The sequence below is a fragment of the Pelophylax lessonae genome (assembly GCF_965119305.1).
Source record: "Pelophylax lessonae genome assembly, chromosome: 5".
Classification (NCBI taxonomy): Eukaryota; Metazoa; Chordata; class Amphibia; order Anura; family Ranidae; genus Pelophylax; species Pelophylax lessonae.
This window is the reverse complement of record NC_138772.1, coordinates 544,928,936-544,940,319: the sequence shown is the minus strand read 5'-3', so window position 1 is coordinate 544,940,319 and position 11,384 is coordinate 544,928,936. Positions and strand designations below refer to the sequence as shown.

The 11,384-nt window shown below is 46.2% G+C and overlaps 1 protein-coding gene across 1 annotated transcript; it reads left to right on the top strand.

Annotated features, from left to right (window-relative positions):
* Window positions 1-1,604: 1,604 nt before the first annotated feature.
* LOC309556394 (alanine aminotransferase 2-like) lies at window positions 1,605-10,983 on the top strand. The gene is made up of 3 exons (XM_082258860.1): window positions 1,605-1,783; window positions 8,637-8,749; window positions 10,810-10,983. The coding sequence occupies exons 1-3, from the start codon at window positions 1,730-1,732 to the stop codon at window positions 10,898-10,900; spliced, it is 258 nt and encodes an 85-aa protein (XP_082114986.1). The 5' UTR covers window positions 1,605-1,729; the 3' UTR covers window positions 10,901-10,983.
* Window positions 10,984-11,384: the final 401 nt, after the last annotated feature.

The window sequence follows — 11,384 nt, the reverse complement described above, 5'->3', positions numbered from 1 at the left end:
TGAAGTCGCACAGATATGAACCATACTCATTGGAAATCATGTAGTACGACTTGGCCATGCTACTTGTCCCAAGTCGCAGGACAAGTCGCACAAGTGTAAAAGGGGCCTTATATGACCCACTGTGCTAAAAAGAAAAAAAAAAAAGTGCCAATCTCATACACACTACTCAACGCTTATGTGTAAAAAAAATAAAAAAAAAAAAAAATAATAATATACTTCTTGGGAAACTGCTATTAAAAAACAATTCAAAATTGTTACATAAATCCATAATATATTGCACCTGATGCAGCAGAGCTCCTCAATAGTTCTCCACCCTGGTGTGAAAAACCGTGCTGCAGAGAGTCAGTTTATTATTTTTCTTTTTTTGCACTATAAACAAAAAAGAGCGGCAATTCTGAAAAAGAAAACAATATTTTTCACATTCAGCTATATAACATGCCCAAATAAAAAAAAAAAAAAAAAAAATGTAAAAATCTAATTTTTTAACAATTTTAGGCCAATTTGTATTTTGCTACATATTTTTGGTAAAAAAAAAAATTCAGTAAGAGTATATTAATTGGTTTGCGCAAAAGTTATCGCGTCTACAAACTAGGAGAAAGATATATGTCATTTTTATTTATTTTTACTAGTAATGGCGGCGAACAGCGATTTTTTTTTTTTTTTTTTTTTTTTTTTTGCGGGACTGCAACATTGCGGCGGACAGATCGGACCCCTGACTGACACTTTTGGGGAGACCATTGACATTACTACAGTAATCAGTACTAAAAATATGCACTGTTACTGTAATAATGACACTGGCAGGGAAGGGGTTAACCCAGGGGCGATACAATCCAGAGGCCCATGGTGCAGCGATTCGGCCCCTCTCCCTCTTCCCGACTTCCTCCTGAAACTCTGCTCCAGGTACTCTCTACTCACCGGCTGAATCCGGGTTCCCAACCTGGCCAGCAGAGGGCGGTTGGGCGGAGCTGGGACAGCTCGGTTGCGGCTGGAGGAGAGTCTCCAGTGGGGTATGGAACCGGCCTCTGCTCAAACACAGTTTACACCAGGCATGTCCAACCTGCGGCCCGGGGGCAATGCGGCCCACTGACCCCTGACAATTTTTTTTTTTTGCTGGGGAGGAAGGAAGTCGAGTCGGGGACACGGTCACAGAGGCAGCCTCTGAGGTTATCATCCACTAGTTGTATTAAATTAGTGCTGGGGGGGGGGGGGGGGGGCGTGGCGGCGTTTTATTACTTGTATACCTTAACTAATAGTATATATTTTATATGCGGCCCGAGAAAATCTTTCTACACTCAATGTGGCCCAAAGAAGCCAAAAGGTTGGACACCCATGGTTTACACCATCCATGTTGCGGGGGAGGGGGGGGGGGCTGTGCTCTGTCCTTGTCTTCAACCCACACTCAGGTCAGCGGCCAGGATTTTTTACTTCTCTTCACCAGAAAACTTTAGGTGGTGCAGCCTTTTTATGAGGCATTAGAGTGTCCCAAGGGGCAATTGCCCCCCTGGCCCAGTCCTCCCCTGCCCTTGGTGTCTGTGAGATATGAGATTACACCTGTGATTGTGGACAGAGCTGTGTTCAGTCTATGTGAAACCTATACATCCTAATGATGTGCTCTCCATTCTTCTAGGAGAAACAAACAGTCCTTGGTAATCTGGCGGAGAAAGCTCGACTGACGGAAGAAGTCCTGAACCAGGCGCCTGGGATACAATGTAACCCTGTGCAGGGCGCTATGTACTCCTTTCCCAGGATAGAGATCCCAGAGCGGGCTGTCAAACTGGCAAAGGTGAGTCCAACAATGACGGAACTGTCCAATCACCCCTCCATGTTATTCTATGGCCTCAGAAGAATGATTCGACTTGGGGGTGCGACTTGCGCTCTGAGGATCTTGAGGGGGAACTCCACGCCAAAATGGGAAAAAAAAAAGCGTGCCCCCCCCCCCACGCGGTTCCAAACTAGGCCCTTTCGGGTCTGGTATGGATTTTGAGGGGAGCCCCATGCCCCCCCCCCAAATCCATACCAGACCCTTATCCGAGCATGCAGGTCAGGAAAGGGGAGGGGACGAGCGAGTGGCCCCACTCCCTCCTGGACCATACCAGGCCACACGCCCTCAACATGGGGGGGGGGTGCTTTGGAGCAAGGGGGGCTCTGCAGCCCCCCACTCCAAAGCACCATGTCCCCATGTTGATGAGGACAAGGGCCTCTTCCCAACAACCCTGGGTGGTGATTGTGGGGGTCTGTGGGCAGGGGGCTTATCGGAATCTGGACGCCCCCTGTAACAAGGGGGCCCACCAGATTCTAGATCCCCCTTTATTATGTGAATGAGTATTCGCTTTTTCTAACGCCCTGTGTGCATGGGGCCTAAAAGGTAACAAATAAGTGTAATTTACCCATAGACCAACAGGGATGTCAACAAAAACTCATAAAAGGAGGTATGAGAAGACACAAGGTCCCGGGTTTGGGTTAACAATTTATAGATATTGTTTTAATATTAGTGTATTTAGATAGAAGGATTGCATAGAAGGGGTAGAAAAAGATAGTAAGGGAGGATAAAAGAGAAAAAGGATGGGTATAGAGGGAGGAAGTGAGGAAAGGGGGGGGGGGGGTAGAAATGCTGGTTTTTCCGAGGGGCCAACCCCTGAAAAAGCATAGTCGCAAAGAACCGATTAGCAATGATGATGAGACCCTAAGGACAGTGGTACTGATGATACCTAATTTACCGGCTTAATAATGTGTTTCTAACATACAGGGCCTTGCGAAAGTATTCGGCCCCCTTGAACTTTGCGACCTTTTGCCACATTTCAGGCTTCAAACATAGATATTAAATTGTAATTTTTTGTGAAGAATCAACAACAAGTGGGACACAATCATGAAGTGGAATGAAATTTATTGGATATTTCAAACTTTGTTAAAAAATAAAAAACTGAAAAATTGGGCGTGCAAAATTATTCAGCCCCTTTAATTTACTGTGAGTACGTTCTTCTAAGAGAAATACTTCATCTCTTTTATTAAACCATTGCTTTAACGTAGGGACCTCAGGATGACCCCACATAGTCGGAATGAGAGCCTTTGCCGTATTTAGTAGATGGGGTGTGAGGGATTGCTTATATAGGCCAACTGGTTCTTGAGTACAATGTAATAATACCGTCCAAGGATTAAGAGGAAGGGAAAGCTTAGTTATCTGGTGTATAAGGCGGATAACCTCAGACCAGTAGGGGCGAATTAGCGGGCAATCCCACCACATATGGGAGTGAGAGTTCCCGCAGTTCCTCAAGCATAACAGGGAATTGAAGGGGAACATATTGTGTAGTGCCATCTGGCCAGAAGTTTGTAGTTGGTTTCAGCCTATTTGGAGGAGATTGAGGAGGAGTGGGAAAGAAATAGAACGCTGCCCCTTTAAACTCTCTTATGCGTGCATTAGGATACAAGTCCACAAAAAATAATTCTTAGTAAAGTGCAATCTTCAAACTCCTTCAGGTGCCGAATCCACAGAGCTGTGCTCCCCTCTTATGTGTCCCCACTCACCAGCAATCACTGAAACAAGGCATATAGAAATCTCTCCCAGGTATCCTGATGTGATGTAGTATAAATGGTCCTCTGTGTCTCTCTTCACCGGACCAATGCGTTATTCCATGCCATATAAACAAAGAAGAATCTATATAGTGTTGTACCGTTTATTGCATTAAAAGAATATTTAAAATTACACTTACAATATACACTGCTCAAAAAAATTAAAGGAACACTTTGAAAACACATAAAATCTCAATGGGGAAAAATATCATGCTAGATATCTATACTGGTATGGACTGGGTAACGTGTTAGGATCTATACTGATATGGACTGGGTAATGTGTTAGGATGTATACTGGTATGGACTGGGTAATGTGTTAGGATCTATACTGGTATGGACTGGGTAATGAGTGAGGATCTATACTGGTATGGACTGGGTAATGAGTTAGGCTCTATACTGATATGGACTGGGTAATGTTAGGATGTATACTGGTATGGACTGGGTAATGTGTTAGGATCTATACTGGTATGGGCTCGGTAATGTGTTAGGATCTATACTGATATGGACTGGGTAATGTGTTAGGATGTATACCGGTATGGACTGGGTAATGTGTTAGGATCTATACTGGTATGGACTGGGTAATGTGATAGGATCTGTACTGGTATGGACTGGGTAATGTGTTGGTATCTATACTGGTATGGACTCGGTAATGTGTTAGGATCTATACTGATATGGACTGGGTAATGTGTTAGGATCTATACTGGTATGGACTGGCTAATGTGTTAGGATCTATACTGGTATGGGCTCGGTAATGTGTTAGGATCTATACTGATATGGACTGGGTAATGTGTTAGGATGTATACTGGTATGGACTGGGTAATGTGTTAGGATGTATACTGGTATGGACTGGGTAATGTGTTAGGATCTATACTGGTATGGACTGGGTAATGTGATAGGATCTGTACTGGTATGGACTGGGTAATGTGTTGGTATCTATACTGGTATGGACTGGGTAATGTGTTAGGATGTATACTGGTATGGACTGGGTAATGTGTTAGGATCTATACTGGTATGGGCTCGGTAATGTGTTAGGATCTATACTGATATAGACTGGGTAATGTGTTAGGATGTATACTGGTATGGACTGGGTAATGTGTTAGGATGTATACTGGTATGGACTGGGTAATGTGTTAGGATCTATACTGGTATGGACTGGGTAATGTGATAGGATCTGTACTGGTATGGACTGGGTAATGTGTTAGGATCTATACTGGTATGGACTCGGTAATGTGTTAGGATCTATACTGATATGGACTGGGTAATGTGTTAGGATCTATACTGGTACGGACTGGGTAATGTGTTAGGATCTATACTGGTATGGACTGGGTAATGTGTTAGGATCTATACTGGTACGGACTGGGTAATGTGTTAGGATCTATACTGGTACGGACTGGGTAATGTGTTAGGATCTATACTGATATGGACTGGGTAATGTGTTAGGATCTATACTGGTATGGACTGGGCAATGTGTTAGGATCTATACTGGTATGGACTGGGTAATGTGTTAGGATCTATACTGGTATGGACTGGGTAATGCGTTAGGATCTATACTGGTATGGACTGGGTAATGCGTTAGGATCTATACTGGTATGGACTGGGTAATGTGTTAGGATCTATACTGGTATGGACTGGGTAATGTGTTAGGAAGGAAAGGATGCCACATCATTTGATGGGAATGAAAATTATCACCTTACAGAGGGCTGAATTCAATGACACCCCGAAAATCAAAGTGAAAAAAATTATGCTGCAGACTAGTCCATTTTGCTGACATTTCATTGCAAGTTTGAATTGCCCCCACGTGCTTGTATGCATGCCTGACAATGTCGGGGAATGGTCCTAATGAGACGACGGATGATGTCCTGGGGTATTTCCTCCCAGATCTGGACCAGGGCATCACTGAGCTCCTGAACAGACTGAGGTGCAACCTGGTGGCGTCAGATGGACCAAAACATAATGTCCCAAAGGTGTACTATTGGATTTAGGTCAGGCAAACGTGGGGGGCCATTCAATGGTATACATTCCTTTTATCCTCCAGGACTTGGCTGCATACTCTCGCCACATGAGGCCAGGCATTGTCCTGCACCAGGAGGAACCCAGGACCCACTTCACCAGCGTGGGGTCTAACAATGGGTCCAATGATTTCATCCTGATACCTAATGGCAGTCCGGTTGCCATTGTCTAGCCTGTAGAGGTCTGTGCGTCCCTCCATAGATATGCCTCCCCAGACCATCACTGACCCAACACCAAACCAGTCATGCTGAACAATGTTACAGGCAGCATAATGTTCTCCATGGCTTCTCCAGACCCTTTCACGTCTGTCACATGTGCTCAGGGTGAACCTGCTCTCATCTGTGAAAAGCACAGGGCGCCAGTGTCAGACCTGCCAATTCTGGTATTCAATGGCAAATGCCAATAGAGCTTCACGGTGCCGGGCAGTGAGCACAGGGCCCATTAGAGGATGTCGGGCCCTCAAGCCACCCTCATGAAGTCTGTTTCTGATTGTTTGGTCAGAGACGTTCACACCAGTGGCCTGCTGGGGGTCATTTTGTAGGGCTCTGGCAGTGCTCATCCTGTTCCCTCTTGCACAAAGGAGCAGATACCAGTCCTGCTGATGGGTTAAGGACCTTCCATGGCCCTGTCCAGCTCTCCTAAACAACCCTCTTTGCTTCTTAACTGACCAGATCAATATCCCAGAAGAAAAACTCTGATTAAAAAGTGTTCCTTTAATTTTTTTGAGCAGTGTAGTAGTAAAACAGAGCATATACACCAGACTATGGCCACCGCCTTGACATGCGTTCCAACAGCCGGAAATGGGGTGGAGCACTTGGGTTGTAGAACTTTTAATAAGCCAATTTTTTTTTTTTTTTAATTCTTCTTTTTTTTTTGTAGAGCTTGATCATTTAATAGTATTATGTGGATGTTGGGCTTGCAGATGGTAGTTCACTAGGGAATTCTCAGCCATGGAGGAGCTACTTGATGTGGTTACTATGTGCCTACAATAATAATCTCAAGGACTGATGGCCGCACATCCACCATGTAATCTCCCATGGTTATGTAGACCTTCATTTCACCCTCATTTAAGGCACTGATGGCCCCTTTTCCAAATTTTAGTTTCATGTGGTGTGTGCATATCCACCCATAAACCCTGATGAAGTGCCATTCCCAGAAGAACCTTCCACTGAGTGGAAAGCTGCTCTCCATATCGCACTGCTGAAATTGTAAATTTCACTGGATGACCCTGCTATGCAAACAGAGCATATACACTAGACTATGGCCACCACCTCGATGTACGTTTCAACAGCCAGAATTGATGATGTACAAAGACGTCCTTGCTTGACGTGTTTCGCCACCACTGGGCATCTTCAGAAGACGGGTCTGTATGCTCTGTTTTTCTACTATATTGTAAGTGTAATTTTGAATATTCTTTTAATGCAATAAACCGTAAAACACTATGGTACTAGGACACAAGTGTTTTTTACTGCAGGAGTGAGGATTCTGCACCTGTATGTAGGCAGGTGCAGGTTGACCTCCCCGACACAGGTGGCTCTGATCCACCTTGCGGGGAGAGTGGAGGACAGGAGTACTCCTTGCTCTTGGGCTTCTCTACGAGTCACCAGGTGAAGTACTGTCTGATTGGACGCTGTCACGTGGGCGACCCTTGCGTCCACATTTAGTGAGGGCAGATCTTTCAAAATCCCTGGCTCACTGCAGTTGGCGCACATTCTTCGTGTGGTGAGGTTAGGGACAGGAACCCAATGGTCAGGGAAAGTGAACCGAGGAGGAGGGACTAGAGATTGACGCAGACTACTTTTGGAGACTTCTGCTATTGGAGTGTACTGCATCTGCCTGCCTTCCGCCTCTGTGTCAGGAACCGCCGGCCTCTGTCTTCCACTCTCCTGCTGGATTTCCGCCTCCTTTCTGAGTGTTGCTGCTTAGCCTCTTAGCGCTGGCGCCTCACAGGACCTTTAAGAGGTTTATGACACCGGGAGCTTAAGGTAACGTGACCACCGTGATTGGCTATCACGGCGGTCAGGTGATCCGAAAACTCCCGTTTGCAAGGAGCAATCAGGAGCTTTTGATTGGGCGACAGTAACTGTGCCGGGTGCGTGTGTGCTCTCAGTACAGGTGTAGGTGTGGCAGCAATTCACGCAAATATGCAGCCCCTCGATGCTAAGGACCAGGCACAGAGAGGCCCTATATTTTTATATACAGGCAGAGCCAGGGGGTTATTACTGTTAAAGCGACTCAGTTTGTTGTATCTGGAACTAATAATAATATACTCTGCATTCTCAACCACTGTGTGTGCCGAGTTTTCCCATTGGGTGCCCATCACCTGGGTCACCCCCAGCCTACATGTAGTCTTTGAAACCTTAGTAAGCATGCACATTGGTGCAATTCCAGATTGTTGTAGGTAGCTTCAGCGTCTTATCAGCAGTTCCCCAGGAACTCCAAAGCGAAGTAAATCATTTTCAGAGTCTGAACTTGGACCTCCTACTTGCACTCCACCATTAGCCCCTCACTGTAATCTCTATCCAATAAAAAAGTTCCATCTTTCAAGCTTTTGTCAAACTTTGAATACTAGGCCATCTCAGGCTTTAGGAGTTCCAAGGAGTCCTAAGAAAAAAGCTGTAGTTGCCTGCATACTATGGTAGGTCTTTGCAATTGTGCAGAAGTACCAATTTTAAAGGATTTACTTTAATGTGTGGTATGGGTAAACAAACTGCGGTGTGTGAATGGCTCTCTGTACTCTGTAAAACTCTGAGCAATATTTTGGCACTGTAATAATACTGCAAATAAATGGTATACATAAGGGATCTATTGTAAATGGTTGTTTGATAAAATGTTCCTAACCGTACTTGTAGGTAAGGTGTAGAATGTCCTTCTAGTAATATTTAAATCAATTACTGGATCCTCCTCCCTTTTGTTTCTGAGAGTTTCCTTACTTTCCTCTGGATTAGGCTGAAGTTGTGCTTCATAGACCTGCATCTCCTTTAGCCTTGTCAAGTATTGAGCCCATAGTGTTTTCTTCCTCTGTGTGGTGACCTGTATCTCCCTCTTATCTCCCCCAGGCGGAAGGCCAGGCCCCAGACATGTTCTTCTGTATGAAGCTGCTGGAGGAAACCGGGATCTGTGTTGTTCCAGGGAGCGGCTTTGGTCAGCGGGAAGGGACACACCACTTCAGGTAAGAACCAGTTAGTTGTACCCAACCGGGGGGGAACCAATCTGGCACTGACCTAACCTGACCTCCAAATCGTCAAGGATCCGCACCAGGGACTTTAAGGTAGCCTCTTCAAAGTCATCTTCTTGATTGTATTCTTAACACATCCAACATGCGTCATGTAAGCATTGCAGCTTACAAAAGCTCTGCATTTATGTAAGGCACAGACTGGATTGGTATGCCGATTTAATCCCGGGTTCAATTCCCTAGTGGGCACAGAGCAGCCAGGCACATGACCTTTTCATACTGTGAGCCAGTAAACAGTCCACACATCTATCTTTTTTTTTTTTTTTTTTTGGGGGGGGGGGGGGGGGCAGAGAATGAGCTTGGATAATGTAGGGATGAGCCTTGGGATGCTCCAGAGAACTATACCTTGCTAATGAAGACTCAGACTGAAACACTTCCCCAGTTTTGAGGTTCTTAAGCTGAGCAGCCAACTAACCGCAATCCCAATAAAGATGCAGTCTTCAATGCAAAGAATAGTGGCTAAAGATCTTACAGATGAGTTAGTGAAAGTCTGTAGATCCAAAAGGGCCGGTACTCACTGTTTCCTGATCTTCCAAGCAGCCATGTGCAGGATCAGCAAACTTCAGTACTCCAGCAGCCTGTGTCTTGGGTCTCTAGTTGATTTTCTGAGAGGACTCAGTCCTCTGCTGCAGTCCAAGGTGATTCTCCTAGGGATGCCACAGCAGTGAGGCTGGGTCTCTCTCTCTCCTCTCCCTCTCCTCTCCTCTCCTCTCCTCTCCCTTCCTCTCCCTTCCTCTCCTCTCCCTCTCCTCTCCTCTCCCTCTCCTCTCCTCTCCTCTCCTCTCCCTCTCCTCTCCTCTCCTCTCCTCTCCCTTCCTCTCCTCTCCTCTCCCTTCCTCTCCTCCCCTCTCCCTTCCTCTCCTCCCCTCTCCCTTCCTCTCCTCCCCTCTCCCTTCCTCTCCTCCCCTCTCCCTCCTCTCCTCCCCTCTCCCTTCCTCCCCTCTCCCTTCCTCCCCTCTCCCTTCCTCTCCTCTCCCTTCCTCTCCTCTCCCTTCCTCTCCTCTCCCTCTCCTCTCCCCTCCCTCCCTTCCTCCCTCTCCTCTCCTCTCCTCTCCTCTCCTCTCCTCTCCTCTCCTCTCCTCTCCCTCTCCCCTCCCTCTCCTCTCCCTCTCTCCCCTCCCCTCCCTCCCTTCCTCTCCCTTCCTCTCCTCTCCCTTCCTCTCCCTCTCCTCTCCTCTCCTCTCCTCTCCTCTCCTCTCCTCTCCCTTCCTCTCCCTCTCCCCTTCCCTTCCCTTCCATTCCTCTCCTCTCCTCTCCTCTCCCCCTCTCCTCCCCTTCCTCTCCTCTCCCCCTCCCCTTACTTGGGGACAAGAGGCCTCTGCCCTGGACCTGACCCATTTTTACCTCCCTCCGCTCCCTGCTGGCCACCTGCATATCAACCAGGGATTGGCTGGGGTCATGATTCTCCCACCCACTATGTCCCAGGATCCCCTGGGAGACAGGGGGAAGCAATTGAGCCAATGCCTTTAGAGTCCAGAGCCGACCTAAATAATCAAACCATGCCTCCATGATTAAAGGGAGGCCAAAAAACTAAATTTAGCAAACAGCAGCTCTGGGTGTTCCACATTTATATTAGGATACATATCAGTTAATGGCAAACCCTTTCTGAAGCTGAAGTTGCAACTTGGTTGAGGAGTACAATAAGGAAGCTAGATTTTGAAGAACTTTTAAAGTCTCATGTGCTTTTCCTTGTTTGATGCAAACTAATAAACGCCAGTGGTAACTTGGGGAGGACCACTGCATGGGGCATTTATGCATGGAGTGGTGCAGACATTATGGTATCAAGTGACATACCTTATCACCATGAATGATGTTGGGCCCTGTGCTTATCCTGGGAAGTTAACTTTCTAACTCTCTATCTGACCACCATGAATGATGTTGGGCCCTGGTCTCAACCTGGGTAGTTAACCTTCTGACTCTCTATCTGAGCACCATGAATGATATTGGCCCTGTGCTCATCCTAGAAAGTTAACCTCCTGACTCTTATCTGTCCCCAGGATGACCATCCTACCACCTACTGAAAAACTGAAGATTCTCCTGGAGCGACTGAAGGACTTCCACCAGAAGTTTGTCCAGGAATACTCCTAAACGGTGAAGCCACATTGCTTGAACGACCTTGGATAACAGTGACTTGAGAAGAGATGCGTCCAATAAACTGTAGCTGCTCTTAATAGATTCTGCACCTTTCTAAGTCAGCCAAGTATATTTTTTGTGCCAAATTCAGCCCAAAGAGTAAAACTTTCTCCAATCCTTCCAGAAAGCCAGGAGATGAGAGCCACTTGTATTTGGCCCCCCGGAAATGTTGAGGTCTCTCTTGGACGTGGAGCACTTAGGTTGTAGAACTTTTAATAAGCCGATATATTTTAGAGCTTGAGCATTAAATAGTATTATGTGGAGGTTGGGCTTGTAGATGGTACTTCACTAGGAAATTCTCAGCCATGGAGAAGCTACTCGATGTGGTTACTATGTGCCTACAATAATAATCTCAAGGACTGATGGCCGCACATAAACCATGTAATCTCACATGGTTATGTAGACCTTCATTTCACTCTCATTTTAAGCACGGATGGCC